This window comes from Leucopleurus acutus (assembly GCF_964270905.1).
Source record: "Leucopleurus acutus genome assembly, chromosome: 2".
In the NCBI taxonomy this organism is placed as follows: Eukaryota; Metazoa; Chordata; class Mammalia; order Artiodactyla; family Delphinidae; genus Leucopleurus; species Leucopleurus acutus.
In genome coordinates this window covers 55,289,773-55,311,003 of record NC_139143.1, presented here as the reverse complement: position 1 = coordinate 55,311,003, position 21,231 = coordinate 55,289,773, and the positions used below count along the sequence as shown (strand labels likewise).

Sequence of the window (21,231 nt, the reverse complement as noted above, 5' to 3'; positions counted from 1 at the left end):
TGATTTATTTTCATATTTTAAACCAACCTTGCATTCCTGGGATAAACCTCACTTGTCATAATGTATGATCTTTTTTATATGTTGGTAGACTCAGTTTGTTAAAGTATTACTGAGGATTTTGCATTTATATTTATACGGGATAGTTTATGTAGTTTTCTTGTTATGTCTTTCTATAGTTTTAGTATCAGGGTGATTGATAGTGGCCTCATAGAATGAGTTGGGGAGGTGTTCCCTTCTCTTTTTATTTTCTGGAAGAGTTTGTAAAAAAAAAAAATTGGTGTTAATTCTTTAAATGTTTGGTAGAATTCACCAGTGAAGATATCTGGTCCTTGGCTTTTCTTTGTGGATAGTTTTTAAATTTGCTAATTCAATCTCCCTACTTGCTATAGGTCCATTCAAATTTTCTGTTTCTGTTTGAGTCAGTTTTGGTAGATTGTGTCCATTTGATCTAGGTTATCTAATTTGTTGGCATATAATTGCTCATACTATTCCTTAATAATCCTTTTTATTTCTGTTCATATTTTCAACTTATTTGGGTAAATACCAACGGTTTGAATAAGTTTAGCTTTTAAGAAACTATCAAACCATCTTCAAAAGAGGCTGTACTACTCTGTATTCCCATAAATAATGAGAGTTCCTATTGCTCCACATCCTTGTCAGCAATTGGTATTGTCAGGTTTTTTGCTTTGTTTTGTTTGTTTAGCCATTCTAATAGGTTATAATGAGATCTCATTTTAATTTATAATTCCCTAATGACAAATGATGTTGAGCATCTTTTTTTAAATTTATTGATTTATTTATTTTTGGCTGTGTTGGGTCTTCACTGCTGCGTGTGGGCTTTCTCTAGTTGCAGCGAGCGGAGTCTACTCTTTGCTGCGGTGCGCGGGCTTCTCATGGTGGCTTCTCTTGTTGTGGAGCATGCGCTCTGGGCATGCAAGCTTCAGTAGTTGTGGCACGTGGGCTCAGTATTTGTGGCTCACAGGCTCTAGAGCGCAGGACCAGTAGTTGTGGCACACGGGCTTAGTTGCTCCATGGCATGTGGGATCTTCCCGGACCAGGGACTGAACCTGTGTCCCCTGCATTTGCAGGCATATTCTTAACCACTGCGCCACCAGGGAAGTCCCTCGAGCATCTTTTTATATGCTTATTTACCATTTACCATCTATATATTTTCTTTGGTAAGGTGTCTGTTTAAGTCCTTTTCCCATTTTTAATTGGGTTATTTGCTACTTATGAATGAATTTTAAGAGATCTATCTATATCTATCTATCTATATATTAGATATGTCTCTTTTTTTTTTGGCCACACCACATGCCATGCAGGATCTTAGTTCCTGACCAGGTATTAAACTCGTGCCCACTGCAGTGGAGGCGCAGAGTCCTAACCACTGGACTGCCAGGGAATTCCCCTAGATACAAATCCTTTATAAGATATGTGTTTTGCAAATATTTTCTCCAAATCTATGGCTAATCTTTTCATTCCCTTAACAGTGTCTTTCACAGAGCAGAAGTTTTTCATTTTAATGAAGTCTAATTCATCATCTTTTTCTCTCATGGATCGTACTTTTGGTGTTGTATATAAAAACTCATTGCCAAACCCAAAGTCACATAGATTTTCTTCTGTTTTATTCTAGAAGTCTTAGTTTGTTTACATTTAGGTCTACGGATCACTGTGAGTTAATTTTTTGTGAAAGGTGTAAGGTCTGTGTCTAAGTTCATGTTTTTACACAAGGACATTCAATTATTCTAACTCCATTTGTTGAAAAGAATATCCTTTCTCTATTTAATTTCCTTTGCCAAAAATCAGTCAACTATATTTGTGTAGATCCATTTATGGACTCTCTATTCTGTTCCATTGATCTATATGTCTATTCCTTCACCAATACCATGCTCCTCTGATTACTGTAGCTTTATAGTAAACCTTAAAATTGGGTAGTATGAGTACTCCCACTTTATTCTTCTTTGGTACTGTGTTGGCTATCTTAGGCTATTGCCTTTCCATACAAATTTTAGAAGTAGGTGGTATCTACAAAATAGCTTTCTGAGATTTTCATTAGGATTGCATTGAATCTATAGATCAAGTTGGAAAGAACTGACATCTTAACAACATTGAGTCTTCCAATCCGTGAACATGGACTATCTCTTCATTTATTTACATTCCCTTTTCTTTTCTGTCATCATAGTTTTATAATTTTTCACATATAGATCCTATACATATTTTGTTAGATTTATACCTAAGTATTTCATATTTTTGGCTCTACTGTAAGTGGTATTTTTTAGAATTCTAAATTGTTCCTGGTTTATAAGGAAGCAATTGACTTTTTTTTTTTTTTTTTTTTTTGCGGTACGCGGGCCTCTCACTGTTGTGGCCTCTCCCGTTGTGGAGCACAGGCTCCGGACGCGCAGGCTCAGCGGCCATGGCTCACGGGCCCAGCCGCTCCGCGGCATGTGGGATCTTCCCGGACCGGGGCACGAACCCGTGTCCCCTGCATCGGCAGGCGGACTCCCAACCACTGCGCCACCAGGGAAGCCCGCAATTGACTTTTTAACTGAGGTTTACTGATTTACAATATTATATTAGTTTCAGGTGTACAAAATGATTCAAAATTTTTATAGATTATACTTCACTTATAGTTATTATAAGATATTGGCTATATTCCCTGTGCTGTATAATATATCCTTGTAGCTTATTTATTTTATACATAGTAGTGTGTACTTCTTAATCCCCTACTCCTATCTTGTGTCTCCCCCTTTTCCTCTCCCCACTGGTAACCACTAGTTTGTTCTCTATATCTGTAGGTCTGTTTCTTTTTTGTTATAGTCACCAGTTTGTTTTATTTTTTATATTCCACACACAAGTGAATACAGACAGTATTTATTTTTCTCTGTCTGACTTATTTCACTAAGCATAATACCTCCAGGTCCATCCATATTGTTGCAAATTGCAAAATTTCATTCTTTATATGGCTGAGTACTATTCCATTGAATCTATATGGACTTAGGTTGCTTACATATCTTGGCTATTACAAATAATGTTGCTATGAACATTGGGGTGGAAGAAATTGACTTTTGAATATTAACCTTGCATCCTGTGAACTGGCTATACTCATTTTTTGTTCCAGGCTTTTTTGTTATTGTGGTGGTTATTTAGGATTCTCTATGTAGACAGTCATGTCATCTGTAAAGAGTTTTATTTATTCCTTCCCAGCCTGTATACCTTTCATTTCTATTTCTTGTCCTATTGCACTATCTAAGACTTCTAGTATGATGGTGAATAGAAGTGATTAGAGAAAATATTCTTGCCTTATTCCTAGAGGGAAAGCATATAGTTTCTCACCAGTGAGTATGATGTTAGCTGTAGAGTTTTTGTAATGTTCTTTTCAATAAGAGGAATTCTCCTCTAGATCTATTATTATTATTGCTTGATCTATCAATATTGAAAAAGGGATGCTGAAGTCTCCAACTATAATAGTGTATTTGTCTATCTGTCCTTGCATTTCTATCAGTTTTTGCCTCACATACTTTGATTCTCTGTTGTTGGGTGCATACACACATTAAGGATTGTCATGTCTTCTTGGAAAATCAGACCATTTATGATTATGCAATTCCTGATAATTTTACTGATTCTGAAAGCCTACTTTGTCTGAAATTAATATAGCTACTCCAGCTTTTTAATGGTTGTGTTAGCATGAAGTATCTTTCTCTAACCTTTTCCTTTGAACATTTCTAAGCCTTTACGTTTAAAGTGGGTTTCTTGTAGATGACATATGGTTGAATCTTGTCTTTTTATCCACTTTGACAATCTCTTATCTTTTGATTTATGTATTTAGATCATTCACATTTAAAGTAATTATTGAGGAACTTCCCTGGTGATCCAGTGGCTAAGACTCTGTGCTCCCAATGCCAGGGGCCTGGGTTCAATGCCAGGTCGGGGAACTAGATCCCACACGCTGCAACTAAGAGGTCGCATGCCGCAACTAAAGACCCCACGTGCCACAACTAAAAAGATCCCGCGTGCCACAACTAGGACGCAGCACAGCCAAATAAATAAAAATAAATATTTTAAAAAATAAATTATTGATATCGTTAAATTAATATCTACTACACTTGCAACAGTTTTCTATTTGTTGTACCTCCTTTTTGTCTCCTCTAGTTTTAGCTGAGCATTTAGTAATTCCATTTTATCTTCCCTCTTAACATATCAATTATTTTAAAAAGTTTTTTTAGTGTTTGCCCTATAGATGGCAATATACGTTTTAAACTAAGTCCACCATCAAATAACACTATACTACTTCATGTACAGTACAGGTACCTTTTAACAGAGTTTTCCCATTTCTCCCCTCCTATCCCTATGATATTACTGTCACTTATTTAACCAATCCATAAACAATTACCACCCAATACCATCATAACTACTATTACTTTAAATAGTTATCTTTTAGATTGATAGAGATCTATTGAGAATAAGAAAAAGAAAAGATTTTATCTTCATTTATTCCTCCTCCAAAGCTCTTCTTTTGTATAAGTAGATCTGAGTTTCTGACCTTTAATAATTTTTCTTCTCCCTGAAGAACTTCCGTTAGCCTTTCTTGCAAGGCCAATCTACTGGTGACAAATTCCTTTGGTTTTTGTTAGTTTACTCTTCTTTTTTTTGGTCTAAGGAAGCTATTCTCCTTCACTTTTGAAGGATAATTTCACTAGACATAGAATTCTCGGATGGTGGTTTTCTTTCAACACTGAATATTTCACTCCACTATCATCTTGTTTACATGATTTCTTATAAGGAGCCCACTGAATTTCTCATTCTTGTTCACCTATAGGTAGGGTTTCCTTACCCCCCCTAGGCTTCTTTCAAGATTTTTTCTTTATCTTTGGTTTTCTTCAGTTTAAATATAATATGCCTATTTATACAATTTTGGGGTATTTATCCTGCTTGGAGTTCTCTAAGCTTCCTGAATCTGTGGTTTGGTGTCTGCATTTAATTTGGAAAATCTTCACCATTATTATTATTTTTTTTTTCCTGCGGTACGCGGGCCTCTCACTGTTGTGGCCTCTCCCGTTGTGGAGCACAGGCTCCGGACGCACAGGCTCAGCAGCCATGGCTCATGGGCCTAGCCGCTCCGTGGCATGTGGGATCTTCCCGGACCGCGGCACGAACCCGTGTCCCCTGCATCAGCAGGCAGACTCTCAACCACTGCACCACCAGGGAAGCCCTTTCACCATTATTAATTTAAATTTTTTTTCTGCTGCATTTCCTTTTTCTCTTCTGGTATTCCAATTACACATATGCTACATTCTTTGAAACTGTTCCACAGTTTTTGTATGTTTTGTTGTTTTTTCATTATTTTTTCTCTTTGCATTTCAGTTTGAGACAATGCAATTGACATATCTTCAAGCTTTCTGATTCTTTCCTCAGTTGTGTCCCATCTACTGGTGAGCCCTTCAAAGGTATTCTTCATTTCTATTTACAGTGTCTTTGATTTCTAGCATGATTTTTTAATTTGTTCTTACAGATTCCATCTTCCGCTTACATTAGCCATCTGTTCTTGCAGGTTGTGTACTTTTTTCCCATTAAAGTCCTTAACATATTAATCATAGCTTTTTTTTTTTTCTTTTTGGCTGTACTGCACGGCATGCGGGATCTTAGTTCCCTGACCAGGGATTGAACCTGTGCCCCCTGCAGTGGAAGCACGCAGTCCTAACCACTGGACTGCCACGGAAGTCCCAATCACAGCTATTTTAAATTTCCTGTTTGGTTAATTCCAAAATCATACTTGAGTCTGGTTCTGATGCTTGCTTTCCCTCTTCAGACTTAGTTTTTTCTTGCCTTTTAGCATATCTTATAATTTTTTGTTGAAACCCACGCATGATGTATTGGCTAATAGGAAGTGAGGGAGATAGGCTTTTAGTGTGAGGTTTTATATTAATCCAACCAGGAGGTAGCCTGTGTTTGTTTGTTGTAGCTTTAGGTGTCAGAGGCTTCAAATTGCTGTAGTTTCCATATTTCTGTCTCCTCTCCTTTCCATATTTCTGTCTCCTCTCCTTTCCATATTTCTGTCTCCTCCTCTTCCTTTAAAACTACTCTTGGAAGAGTCTGTGTCTTACAGGTCTTTTAACTATAATCCAGTTATTATACTGGAATCCTGTTGGTGTGGTTTTAAGTTTCGGCAGAGAGGAAATGTTCTACATTCTTATGATTGATTTTCAGAATTTTACTGAGTCTGTATCACCAAACTGTGACCTTCACAAGTGTTTCTTAGTCTGCTCTTTACCCAGACAAGAAGGCTAGATGGGGCTAGAGTCAGGGAAATGCTCTTCCTCTAGGTGGGGAAAAAGCTCTGGTAAAGTCTTTTCCCCTGGAGAACAGATCTTTGTTATGGAAAATGCTCGGGGTATATTTCACAGTGGTTACTTTTCCCTTCACCCTGCCACAGTCATAGTGGGATCTTTCTTGGCTCTTCACCTGAGAACTAGTGAGACTCCTGGAGGTTAAACCCCACAAAGGTATGAGGTCTCCCTAAGAACTGCAGCTCCCCAGGAGTTTCTCTCATACTAGTTAACATTCAGCCTCCAGCAATCTATCAAAATTACCATTTAAGTCTTTTACAATTTATGGCTCTAGTGGATTCTGTTCAAGGTAAGCAGATCTTAGCTGTGACTCTTACCTTTCTCCAGATTTCAGGGTGGCAGTTTGTCCTGTGACCTCAGTTCTCTGATAGTTCCAAGAAAGTAATTTTCAAGTTTGTTCAGCTTTTTTCTTGTTGTAAGGATAGGACTGATAACTCACAAGCTCTTTGCATATCAGAGCTGAATCTGGAAATCCTTGGTTCTATTTTATAGTTTTCATTTCTCTGTTGAGATTCTCTGTATACTTATGCTTTCCTTTAGTTCTCTGATATAGTTACAACAGCTGCTTTGAAGTCTTTGCCTGACAAATCTAACATCTGGGCCCACCCAAAATCAGATTCTATTAACTTCTTTTTTTCCTGAGGATAGATCTAAATTTCTGGTTTCTTTGCATACCTATTAATTTTGGGTTGAACACTGGAGATTTTGGATAATATACTCTGGTAACTCTGTGTTATGTTCTTCTGAGGATTGTTAGTCCTGTATTTTAGCAGGCAGTTAACTTGCCTGGCCTCAAAATGCAAAATGTTTTCCTTGAGGTATGTAGCAGCTGACATCTCTGCTCAGTTCTCTCACCTTCCATATTTCGCTCTTATACTTCCTTATTTAGCAGAGTTCCCAGATTTCTCTCCCCTGCCATTGCTAGCAAAGTTTAGTGGCCAGCCAAGGATCTGAGCAGAGTTTATGCTCAAATTTTGGGTCTCACTCCTTTTGCAGCTCTCTCACTTTCAGACTATCCCAACTAAATTTCCAGCTGCTCTGCCAGCACTGTCCTTTGTCACCTTGAAACAGTAAGATGCCATTTTTTTTGTTGCCTGGGCTATGAGAACTGGTGATGACCCTCAGAACAGAATGCCACAAGTTCCCATTTCTTACCCATTCCAAGGATAAACTTTTCTGGTTCCTGATGCTTTTGGTCATTTCATAGTGCCTTAAAATATTTGAAGACTTTTAATATATTTTGCCAGATATTATAATTGTTACCTATGGAAAGGTTTGACCAATTAACTCACTCCACCACCCCTGGAATAAGATTCTCTGTGATTATAACTTTTAAGATGAGAGGACTCTGTGTTGCCCTATACCATTAGAATATAAAGTCTAGTAACGATAACTTGTATTAAAATTCAACTTTCACTGAATCTGGATTTCTAGATAAGTGGATTTCAAAAATCTTATCTATACTGATTCCCCAAAGTAATCCTAAGATTTTGTTACACAGGAATCCCACTAACAATGAAACATCAAAAATGGGCACTAGAATGAGATTATTAGTGATTTTTTAAAAGGGAAACTTGGGGACTTCCCTGGTGGTGCAGTGGTTAAGACTCCACACTCCCAATGCAGGGGCCTGGGTTCAATCCCTGGTCAGGGAACTAGATCCCACACGCGCACCACAACTAAGAGTTCGCATGCCGCAACTAAGACCCGGCACAACCAAATAAATAAACAAATAAGTAATTTTTTTTTTTTTTAAAAGGTCAAACTTGAGGGCTTCCCTGGTGGCGCAGTGGTTGAGAGTCTGCCTGCCGATGCAGGGGACACGGGTTCGTGCCCCGGTCCGGGAAGATCCCACATGCCGCGGAGCGGCTGGGCCCGTGAGCCATGGCCGCTGAGCCTGTGAGTCCGGAGCCTATGCTCCGCAACGGGAGAGGCCACAACAGTGAGAGGCCCGCATACCGCAAAAAATAAATAAATAAATAAAAATTTAAAAAGGTCAAACTTGAAAGAAAATAGAATAAGAAAATATTTAGGCTAATAATTAATTGTTAGACAAGTAAAATATGGCTCAGAATTCCTAAGGCAAAGAATGAGTAATGGTGGAACACAAAGGAAGGAGCTTAACAACTTAGTATGAAATAGCCAAAAGTCCTTTGGCTCCAGTCAAGATTTTCCATCAATTTTGGGGTCATGAGCAAGAATTCTTCTTTCCCCTCTATTTCAAACAAAGACAGAAATATGTACTTTACTGCACAGTAATGTAAAAATATTTTAATACATTTTGAAGTATTCTGGAGAATGATGCCAGTTAAATCTGCATTATTTTATTTAACATCAAAAAAACAACTTATTTCGGTTAGAAAAGAAATTAGGCAGCCAAATTAGTCAACTCTCTCTCTACTTTTCATTTTATACGTGGATGACGTCTACTTACTCTTTTCTTATGCTTTGGCCAAAATTAAGAAGGTAAAGGAGAAAGGTAAGGAAAGGACTAGATATATGCGATTTTTTTCATCAAAAAAACCCAAAACAATGATTTCAGTGAATTCAGCTAATATAAAAATAATTTTCCAATATTAGTAGTTGCACCTGTGCTTATAAATTGGACATCTACTTTTATAATCTATTTCAATTAGGGTAACATATATGACAAGTGATATGATAAAAGAATGACCATGCAATCTTTTTGTTTCCATTTAAAATAGAACAAATTATTACCTGAGGCGTAAATCTTCCCACATTTTCAATAATCCACAGAGCATTACTATCTCATAGTACTTTTTCCAGCATTCAACAGCCTCTGCTGCAGATGGATCTTCTTTAATATTGCTCTGATACTCAATGAGCTCGATTCGCTTGTTTTTATACTTCTCCAAAGTTTTTTTGAAACGTTGTGCAATAGGACCAGGTATTGTTCCATCTTGTATATCACACCACCTGAAAAGTATGAGTATAGTTACAATGTTTATCTTACATAATGTGATGAATGCTTTTAACTATACTTACAAATTAATTCTTTCTTCAATCAAAGCAGTATAATTCTCACAACTTTCTTCATCATCCCAGTCCCTCCAAAGAAAGTCATAAAAAAACCTATGATAAATCAAATTGAGATGACAGTGATCAAAATCAGCCAGTACATGTTTAGAATTAAAAAGACATTCTGATGTCAGAAATCTTTATATGAAGCTTAATTGTTAAGAAAAATATTTCAAAATGATCTTTCAGTGAACTAATATTAAAAGTAAAACTTTATACATTAGATGATCTGCATTCTATTTCAAGTTACTACAGATAAGATAATGTTTCTTGAAGTGGGATTGTAAAATTCATGTTCCACATTTCATAGATTGTGGCTATGGCTTTGTTTACCAAAGAAATAATACTTGAGATATCATCATATTTTTATATTGGGGGAGCATTAGGAAAACAAAAACATGCCCCCAGTATTCTGTATTATGCTTACGTATAGCTTCTCTCAAATGATATCAACTTGTAAGAAGCAATCACAATGGGGATGAAGACATCAGGTATTTGTAATACCTTTAAATGTGAAAAATGAAATCTAATATATTTAAGATGCTTAAATATGAACAGAATTTAGTGGTTTTGTTTTTTGGATTTTGGGTTTTTTTGGCTGTGGCGTGCAGCTTCCCAGAACTTAGTTCCCCAACCAGGGATTGAACCTGGGCCCCAGCAATGAAAGTGCTGAGTCCTAACCACTGAACTGCCAGGGAATTCCCTAGAATTTAGCATTACTTATCTCTAGAACTGTTCAAAATTCAATTTTGAATTTCAAAAAAGATCAAAAAACAGCAAACTTTCACAAGAGAGAATGTTTTAAGTAAAAGTTACAAGTATGTTCATTAAAAATAGAAAAATTGAATTCAGCAGTGAGTAAAAGTTAAATAAAGTGCCTATATGAACAAAACTTACATATTAAATTAACTTTTTGAATATGAGAATTGAACTTTCAGAAGAAATAACCTCTAATACCTTACAACTTCCAAGGTCAAAGCAATATCATGTGAATCAGAATCTTGTCCTTCAACAGGGTACACTTCCAAGAGAGGCACACTATGCTCTAGTTCTTCCAAAATCTCATCGACCAAATCCCTTGGAATATTTGCAATGTTAGAAGAAAAGGGCTCAGCAACAGAAACAGTAACTTTGAAACAAGATGATGAGCTTTGGCGTAGTTTACAAGTTACCTAAGATAAATATTATAAAATTTGTAATTATAAATGAAAGTAAACCACAAGAATTCTTTCTCAAATATGACCTACTTACAAAATTTCTTCTTTTAAATTTTTATGACTTCTCTAACAATCAACATACATAATAATAATAGATCAATAATGAATAAAATATAAACACAATTTTTCAAACTAATTCTTAAACAACATTAATTTTAAGGTTCATGAGAGGAATTGCCTATCTCCCACATTATTCTAAGTTTGAGTTGCCAGACTTTGGGATTTTATAAAATAGTAGTATTAAAAAAAGTTTTTGGACTAATTTTGCCATAAAAGTATGTTTTAAAAAATCCTACTATCTATATTACATTATTTTTAAAAGAAAGGCTAATAAAGTACCAAAAAAAAGTAGAATGGACATAATCAAAAAATGAAATCCTAAAAAAAAAGGTAAAGTCCTTAGGTTGAATAAATTTAGCTTCATAAACTGCACACTATATTGTGCTTACTTGTCTCATTTCACCACAATAGAGTGATAACCTCCAGCACATCTGAAAATCAGTGCTGAGAACCACTGAGTTGACAGTAGCTTTAAAAATTAATAAATTATGCTAAGTATTAACACAAAATTTAAAATTACAGAAGTTGGTAAAAGGGTACAAACTTTCAGCTATAAGGTGAATAAGGTCTGAGGATCTAATGTATAGCATAGTGACTATAGTTGATAACACTGTAGTATATATTTGAAATTTCCTAAGATAGAACTTAAATCTTTTCACCAAATAAGGGGGGGGGGGTAAAATATGTGAGGTGATGGACATGTTAATTAACTTAATGAAGGGAATCCTTTCACAATGTATATGGGTATATATATATATAAAATCATCATGTTATACACCCTATCCTACAATTTTGTTAGTTAAACCTCAATAAAGCTGAAAAAAATACACTTCCAATAATGAATTTTAAACATTTTCAAGTACATCTCCAATAAAATTGTTTATTTTTAAGTAGATTTTATTTACCTAATGCTACTTATAGCAGCTTTATTCATAACTGCCAAAACTTGGCAACAACCAAGATGCCCTTCAGTAGATGAATGGATAAATAAACTGTGGTACATCCAGGCAATGGAATATTATTCAGTGGTAAAAAGGAATGAGCCATCAAGCCATGAAAGGACATGGAGGAACCTTAAATGCATATTACTAAGTGAAAGAAACCAACCTGAAAAGGCTATATACTATATGATATCCTTGAAAAGAGAAAATTTTTTCTACTCTTTTACTTAACTGATAGTGTGACTGGGTATAGAATTCTAGGTTAGGATATCACTTTTGTTGACAATATACTTACATAGCTTTTTAAAGTTAAGAACTTACTTTTGAGAAGTCCAATGCTATTCTGCCTCTTGATCATTTATATGAACTTATTGTTTTTCTCTCTGTAATCCTGCTCAACCTTCTCTTTGGCCCTCGTGTTCTCAAATTTCACTATGTGCTAGACAATCAGTGGGCCTTTTCAATTTAGAAATTCATGTCCTTTTGTTCTAGGAAACTTTCACAACTTGACAATTTTCTTTCCTCTGTCTGTTGTTCTTGTTTTCTCCTCTTCCTATTTCTCTCTCTCCTTCTCCTCTTCTTTTCTTCCCTCCCTCCCTCCTTCCTTTTCTCTCTCTAGAACATTTAATTGGATGTTGGACCCAATCCCCTAACTACTCTCCTCTCTTTCCTTTCCATTTCTTAGTCCTTCAGCTCTACTTTATGGGAGATTTTACTCCACTTTATCTTCTAATGCTTCTAATCCTTCTATTCAGTTTTTCACTTGCTGTTGTATTTTTATTTTCCAAAAGCTCTCTTTCTTTCTTGGAATTTTCCCATCATACAGGATCCAGTTCTTGTTTCATGAATGCTTTAGCTTGTCTCTTCTTTCTGAGAATATTAATAGTTTTATATATGTGTGTGTGTGTTTCTTCTCCCTGTCATCTGTTTCTTCCAAATGTCTTCTTTTCTGCTGTTTTAACCACTGTCTTGATATTTAAGTTTCCTCAAATGTCTGGTGACCCTTGGCTGTCTGCTCATATTTAAGAGTTGAGTACTATAAAGGTAATTGGAAGGTCTGTGTGGAACAAGTCTACTATGGATCCACTGTAAGATGTTCTGCCCAGGCTCTTTCCATGGGAACTTCATGTATCAGTATCTTTAGATCTTTTCTTTTGAACTGATCATAGAAGAATCTTTCAATTTTAATGCCTAGAGAGATATGCCTTAGCTGCCTGTGTTCTAGAAGGAGAATCAGGGTAGAAGACAGAGGATCCTAACATTCAGTACCAATGAAGTATCACAATCTTTTTTTCAGTGGGATACTCCCATCTTTAACCATGCTTCTCAAGCCAGCTTCTTAAATCTGTAGGTTTATGTCTTTTGCCAAATTTGGGGAATTTCAGCCATTATTTCTTTGAATATTTGTTTCAGCCCAATCTTTTCTTCTAGGACTCTGAAAACATGAATTGTTACAGTCTAACATGGCCCTGAGGCTCCGTTTTTTATTTGTTTGCTTATTTTTTGGTTTTGGGGGTTTTTTTCATCTATTTTCTCTCAGGTGTTCAGTTAGGTCATTTCTATTATTCTACCTTCAAGTTTACTGATTGTTTCCTCTGTCTTCATTCTGTTGTTGAGCACATCCACTGAGTTTTTAATTGCAGTTACTATATATTTTTTAGTTTTAGTTCTAAAACTTTGTTTCGGTTTTTCTTTACATCATTTCATTTTCTTTATATCTTTCATTTACTTACTTTCTATTTCTTTGCTGAGACCTATTTTTTCATTTCGCACGTGTTCATAATTGCTCACTGATGCATTTTTATGATGGCTGCTTTAAAATCCTTATCAGATAATTCTAACATTTGTGTCATCTCAGTGTTGATGTCTATTGGTTTATCTCATTCAAGTTGAGATCTTCCTGGGTCTTAGAAGTGATTGAGAGTGATGACAAGTAATTTTCTATTGAAAACTGGACATTTTGTGTATTACATTGTGAGAGTATTGATTTTATTTAAATCTTTTATTTTATCAGTCCTCTTCTGACACCAATCCGGCATGGAAAAGGGGCTTTGTTACTGCCAGATGGGGATGGAAGTCCAGATTCTCTGCTCAGCCTCTGTTGATCCTGGAGGATGAGGGGGTTGTTCATTACTGCTATTCAGGGGTGGGAGTTCAGGTTCTCTATTAGGCCTCCACTGATACCATCCTGGCTCAGAGAGAGGAGAGCACCTCATTACTGCTCCCTACGTTGTCTCCACTAACATCATGGGGGTGGTAGTGAAAGTTCTGATTCTCCACTAGACCTTTTCTGACACCATCCTTGCAGGGAGTGGAAGGAGTCCCTTTACCAGTGGGGGTGGTAGTCCAGGCTTCCCATGTAGTCTACACTGACATCATGGAAGGCAGGGAAAGTTCCTTATCACCCAGCTCCCCATTTTCTTCCCACTAGATCTTCTCTAACACCACTCTGGGAGTGGGGTTAGTGTGCCTTGTTACAACTTGGCAAGGGTGGAAGTGTAGGTTCTTCACTTTGCCTTTTCTTGCAAGATGGGAGTGAAGAGCAGCAGTTTTTTTTCTGTATTGTTTGGCTGTCCCTTTCCTAACTTTGACTAGAGAAAGCAGGCTTTTGAGGGGAATTTTTTATTTTTTTTCCTACACCTGTTGGTGTTTCCAGGTTTCCAGCTCCTCTGGTACACAGTCTAGGATATATGAAGCAAAGCCCAGGGAACTCATCATCATGTCATTCCTTGTGTCACAAGGTCCCTAGACAATCTGCCTTCTCTCCAACTTGCAGAGTCTTATGTTTACTTACACATATAATCCAGGGTTTTTAGCTGTACTTGATAGGAAGAATAGGGAAAAGTTTGTCTACTCCATCTTCCTGGAAGGGAAGTCTCTGTTTCTTAAATAGCTTTCAAGCTATTCTTCTTGAATTCAAGCTCCATCTTCAAGCCAATTCAAGTTCTCAGTACAGTCAGTTCCTAAGCCTTTGGGGTTATGCAGTGTAAATTAAGTGTTGTTGTTTTTATTTTCGGCTTTCCCTACTGTAAACAGAATTCAACCCTCTTAGCTCTACTAAGTCAGTTGTCATTTATTTATATGTTTTACACCTTCTAAATTGTGTTGCTATTGTCTCCTTTTCTATCTCTTGTCCTTGGGTACCTTTTAAAAAATCCCTTTGCTATCATTTTGGTGAAGGACTCTGGGGACAATACTATAAGAGAAGATACTACAAGTTTTCAGACAGGAAACAATATATCAGCTGGACTTCCCTAGTGGCACAGTGGTTAAGAGTCCGCCTGCCAATGCAGGGGACACGGGTTCCTGGTCCAGGAAGATCCCACATGCCACAGAGCACCTAAGCCCGCGAGCCACAACTACTGAGCCCACGCACCGCCAACTACTGAAGCTCGCAAGCCCAGAGCCTATTGCTCCGCAACAAGAGAAGCCACTGCAATGAGAAGCCTGCGCGCCATAACGAAGAGTAGCCCCTGCTCGCTGCAACTAGAGAAAGCGCATGCGCAGCAACGAAGGCTCAACACAGCCGCAAAAATATATACATATATTTTATATCTATATCTATATATCTATATCTATATATCTATCTATATATCATCAAAGAATCAGTGACACTGGATTCTCAACCAGCAACACTGGAAGTTTGAAGACAATGGAATAGAATTTTACAAATTCTGGACATGAAATCAAACCTAGAATTTGTGTATCCAGTTAATCTGTCAAATAAACTTGAAGATCTGTAAAGATATTTTCAAGCACACAATATCACAAAAATTTTATCTACTTTGTGCCCTTACCCGTGAAGCTATTAGGATAAGATCCTTGGCCAAAATGAGAGAATAAACTAAGAAAAAAGCAATTTGGGGAAATAGGTTATTTACACAAGAGAATGATGAAAGAAATTTCTAGGATGATGATGGAGGGAGATCCCAAAAGCTGTCCAGCAGGTCTAGAGATCACCAAGTTTTAAAACAGGCTTTAAAACCAAGGAGCCTATTACTGGAGTTGGGAGTGTGTGGAAATAGCCGCGATGTAAGCTGTGAATGTTGAGCACAGCCCAAAGTTACTATTTCCTCTTTACAACTATGATATAGCAGAATCAGGTAAATAACCAATTTCCAGAATCCACTGAGAATTCCCTTAAACATCTGCAAATTAAAGATTCTCTAAGCCTTCATCAAGGGATATAAACAAAATTTTAAAGCATGTTGTCCAAGAAAGCTTACTGATGGTGACTAGACATGCTTTTTTTACAAAATTTTAAAAAATCAACCAAAATTCTGTCATCAGAGATAATCACTGTTAACCTTTTGCTCTTTATCTTCCAGTTTTATTCCTATGTACTCCGTTGGATCATACTGTATATTTAGTTTTGTGTCTTCTGTTTTACTTTATGTACACAATGAGCATGTTCCAAATCATTAAGAGTTTTTTTGTTATCATAAGTTTTATAACTACATGATATTCTATCTTATGAATAAATTATCATTTATTTGACCCATATCCTATTATTAAACTTTCATGGTCTTCCCAATTTTTTATTTTATAAATATGACTTGATTACCTTAAATACATTAAATCTTTTTCTACATTTATGATTTCTATAGAATGAATTTCTAGAAATAAAATGAACATTTTTAATTTTTATTTATTTTTCTGTGCAGTGGGGTCTATTTATTTCTTACTATTTTTATTTCTTCCAGCTTTATTGAGAAATAACTGACTTACAACAAATAAACTATTTTAAAGTTCTTAATATATTTTACCAAATTGCTTTCTACAGAGGTTATAAAAAAGTTTCCTTAATATTTGGCCCACTTTGTAACAAAGAAGGATATGCTAGATTTCCTTCCAATCAAATATTATATTTCCAAGCCTTTTCTCTTTGTTGTATGGATCTGTATTAGGCAGAATAATGGCCCTCAAATGGTCCCCTAATACTTAGAACCTGTGAATATATTACTTTACAAGGCAACAGGGACTTTACAGATGTAATTATGGTTAAGGAATTGAGATGGGGAAGTTCTCTTGGATTACCCGGTTGGGCCCATTCTAATCATGAGTCTTTTAAAATGGAAGCACCTTTCTAGACTGTAGGGAACCAGAGAGATAGTGTGAGAAGGACTTTGAAAATGGATAAAGGGGGCCACAAGTCATGGAATGCAGGTACCTTATAAAGGCTGGAAAAGACAGGGAAACAGATTTTCCCCTAGAGCTTCCAGAAAGGAATAAGCCCTGTCTACTCCTTGATTTTAGCTCAATTAGTCCCATGTCAGATTCCTTTCCTATAGAATTGTAAAAGAACAAATTTATATTAAGCCACCAAATTTGTGGTAATTTGTTGCAGCAGCAATAGAAAAACTAATATAGCATCTAAAGCTAAAGCCAGAGATTGAGGTCCACAGGAATAGATTATTGTAACTTCAGAACAAGGAGCATTATATAGCACTGTTGATATTTCGATCCAAGTAAGACTAAAGAAGTGGAGGCAGACAAAACCACCAAATGTGAATGGTGCAGCACAATCTTAAAGAGGTCCCAAGAGCAGTCTCAATGCCTTGTAATGCAAATTAGAATCTGCCAGTATGTTATTCTGCTTTTCTTCTGTTCTCGCTTTTCTTCCCACCTTTCTAATGTTTAAAGGACGTTAGCATTTTGTAGAGGATTTTAAAGCAATCTAATTATGTGTAATCTTGTTTGTTATTTTTGGAATAAGGAAGAGAGTAAATATATTGCATGTAAAATCTTAGAACTTGATAGAATTTTTGGATAACCCAATCCAGTGAGTTTCCATGTAACTTTAGGGATCTTGAAAAGTTTTATGGAATGTAGGGGCTATCATGTGATGTTGAGAGAGAAGCCAAGCAATTGCTATGTTACCATCCCTCATTTCAATCAGGAATGTTCCACTTTAATATGTTGTATATGTGGGACTTCCCCATAAAACTTGACTGAAAAAACCCAAACTTATACTGTTAAAAAATTTTTTTCAGATACTATAGAGTCCACCTCCTCTTATTTTATCCACATGAAAAAAGTCCAAAGAAGTTATGAAAGTTCTAGGCAAAATCTACTCAAAATCTGAAGTTGGTCAAACCTCAAAGAACCACTAAAAATAGAGTATTATTGGAAAATTAATCCCAAGACTTTCATATTCTTTTGTAGCATCTATGACTGAAAATATGCCATCTTTAATGTAAAAATACCACTAATTTACTTTTCCATATAACACAGAATTGAATTGTTTTCAGGCAGTGTGCAATGTAATGAGTTTCAAACACAATTTTTTCTTGTCACCGAAACCACAGATTTGAAATATCTATCTGAAACAGGGGTACCATTTGTGATTGTAAATATTGATTTCTATACAAGGATAATTAACCTTTAAGTGAATTGAATTTATCATGTCAAATATGCTACAATATTTAACATATAGACCTATAAAAGCAAAATTGTATCAGCTGAAGGTTTGGAAGTGGATGTATTATACTAAAAGGGCACTTTTCATAGGAAAATATTTCAAATTTTACCGATAGTTTTCTGATCTATTTTTTTCTTTCCTAATGTAACTAAACCTCATAATTCAGATAAATGAAGATTAAAGAGAAATGATGGGGGGAAAAGGCCCAAGTTAATTAAAGCCTAAGTTACTAAATTTTAAGAAATGCACTTTATTTTTATGTTATTTGAGCAATTGAAACTAGGCTAATAAATATTATGTAATACTACTAGATTTGATTTAATGACAACTGTTTATAGGTAAACGGGTGCTAATATCCCTCCTTACCTTCTTTTTACACTATTAATTTGCTTAGAAACTTAAAATAGAAGTAAACTTTTGTCAACCTTTGTTTAAGTATCAAAGCCTCAAATTAATAAGGTTACATTTTGGTCTTAAAAAGAACTGATAATTTCACTCAAAGAACAAGGATCAGGTGAAAATTATTTACCTCAACCAGTATACCAACAAAAGAAATAGAAGCTTCTTCATATTTCACAAAGAATAACTCAGGATTAGTTTTCCAGACTCCAAGCCATTTGCCTTTCAACTTTAATTTTTCTGATAGGTATCTACACATAGCATCATCAGCATCTTCTGCCTAGCAAAAGAAAAAATAGATACATATAAATATATGAAATTATAGATTTATATTTTTTTTACTGATTTCTATTTAAATATGAAACCAATATATGCTTAAATAATGAAAAACCTGGGAAATAATAGATTTTTAACTGAATCTATATTTAATGGAAAATAGAAACATTAAAAAATTAAAATAAATTTAAAAGAGATCTATTCACTCAATAGAGTAATTCAGAGATGAGACATCTACTTATTATGTTTTAAGTAACTGGTTTTATTAATCCACTGAGCAAAAAGTATATTGTAATTATACATATAAAAACATAGTTATTATCATGTTAAAAAACAGTAATGACTTTTTCTGAACTTTAAAGATTTATTGACTTTATTTAAAATTTATTCAGTACATAAAAATTTAAAATAGAAATCCACTCTATACAACAAATGAGCATATTAAGCATTCAATAAATATCTGCCCATTTGATTTTCTACATTTCAATTCAGCGACCTCAGGAATGATAAATAATATAAACTATTATGAAACTCAGTCATTAGACCCTGACTGATTAATGACACTGTGATTTATATAAATGTTTTTCAATTGCCTTTAAGACGTCTAGCCTTCTCCAACCTCGAATATCAAATATAAGTTGGTCATTAAATACCATTCTAGTTTTATGGTAACAGTATTTTTAAAATTTTTCTTCTGATTATAAAATATGGTTAACCTACAGAAAATCTGCAAAATACAGATAATATAAGGAAAACAAAAACCACCCCTAATCCTGACAGCCAGAATAACCATTGTTGATATTTTGGTGCATTTCCTTCCAGTCTTTTTTCTATGCATATATTCATCCATACATATGAAGCATATGTTTTGTCTTCTGATTTTTTTCCCTTAACATTATAGCATAAGCATATCTATAGTTTCTGAAAACATAATTTTTACAGCTGCATGATTTTCCATTACATGAAGCCACCACAAGTTCTTTACAGCCCCCATAGTTGGAAATTTAGTTTCTAGTTTTTAAATTTTATAAACATCGGTGCAATGAAATCCTTGTACACAAATTCTTCTGCTATAACTTAAAAAAAGAAAAAACAGGTTAGAAGAAACAATATTTGCTCTATTCAGTATTACCAAGTATGTATCTTCTTTACAAAACCTCATTCCACATCCTAGACTGATGGCTGGGAACCACTCTTAAAGTGTAAACGTTTTGAGTTATTGTAGTGTAAAAGTCAAGGCTAAGTAACCTTATCCTTACGCTTGGGCACAGATTGTTAACGAAAACACTAAGATGCATACCTGGGCACTGATAACCTCTCAGAAAACCAGAAAACACTATGTGATCTGTTTGAAGGAAAATCGAATTGGAACTCTTTTAACAGGGCCTGGGAACCTCTAACAAGGTGGAAGCCCTGGAAGTGTGGAGTAAATTTACTTTTTTTTTTTTTTTTTTTTTTTTGGTGGTACGCGGGCCTGTCAGTGTTGTGGCCTCTCCCGTTGCGGGGCACAGGCTCCGGATGCGCAGGCTCAGCGGCCATGGCTCACGGGCCCAGCCGCTCCGTGGCATGTGGGATCTTCCCGGACCGCGGCACGAACCCGTGTCCCCTGCATTGGCAGGCGGACTCTCAACCACTGCGCCACCAGGGAAGCCCCGTAAATTTACTTTTTGAAATGCAGGGTTTCTTTGTGCCCTCTGTACCCCCATCAGCATAGGAGGAAGACCCGAGTCCCCCTGGATTCCCGTCCGTTTTCTTCTCCTTCTCCTCACCTTGCAGCCCTGCAGCACCTCGTCGCAATACAGCGCCACCTTCTCCTCCCGCCACATCCCCCTCATGGGGGACACGCAGACTGGGGGCAGTGGCTGCGCTTTCTCGTCATCCTCCTCCGGCACCGACAGAAGGGGCTCCTCTTCCTCCTCCTCGGGCCCCTGTCCCCGGCCCTCGGCCTGAGAGCCCGGCAGGAGCTGGAGCCGCCGCTGGGCCGCCTCCCGGACGGCTTTCCGCTTCACGGGGCGAGGGGAGGCCACCACCCACCGCACGGCAGACGCGGCGCTCTTCAGGGTCCCCGCCTCCACCGAGTCCCCGGTGAGCGCGGAGACAGCCTTCTCGCCTCGCTGCCCGGGGCTGACGGTTCGGACCGAGTCTTCAGGCACCGTGGCTCTGGATCCCGACGCCATCTCCTCAGCACCCTGCGGGCCAGCGGCAACCGTTAGTCGCTTTACGGCCCGGATCGCGCGGGCCAATGGGCGAGCAACGAGCGCGGCGGCTCGAGGGGATCCCGCCTGGAGGGAGTTACGGGATGGGGTGGTGGGCGCGGGTCCGGGTGTCGCGGGTGGTTCTGGGGCTTGGAGGTAGGTAGGGATACTGTGGGGCGCGACGGGGCGTGGGGGAAGGAAGGTTCTGGGCCAGCTGTTGGCGGGCGGGGTAGGGGCGCCACTAGATGATGCCCACTCCGCGGGCGCTGGCTCTAACCTCACCCTACTCACCTCAGAACCATCCAGAGACAGACTTCTCTCCCCATGGAGGGTTTT

At 37.0% G+C, this 21,231-nt stretch overlaps 1 protein-coding gene across 2 annotated transcripts in view; it reads right to left on the bottom strand.

The window, feature by feature from the left end:
* The window catches only part of SHCBP1L (SHC binding and spindle associated 1 like), a gene marked incomplete at both ends in the record, with an annotated part of 45,524 nt that extends 24,626 nt beyond the window's left edge, over positions 1–20,898 (bottom strand). Inside the window, 5 exons of one of the 2 annotated variants that reach the window (XM_082832883.1) lie at positions 9,066–9,284; positions 9,354–9,440; positions 10,344–10,558; positions 18,555–18,704; positions 20,401–20,898. In XM_082832883.1, the coding sequence (XP_082689009.1) occupies positions 9,066–9,284; positions 9,354–9,440; positions 10,344–10,558; positions 18,555–18,704; positions 20,401–20,877 (1,148 nt within the window). The remainder of the gene's footprint in view (positions 1–9,065; positions 9,285–9,353; positions 9,441–10,343; positions 10,559–18,554; positions 18,705–20,400) is intronic. The other variant, XM_082832882.1, reaches the window with a different exon arrangement.
* Between the last annotated feature and the right edge of the window lie 333 nt (positions 20,899–21,231).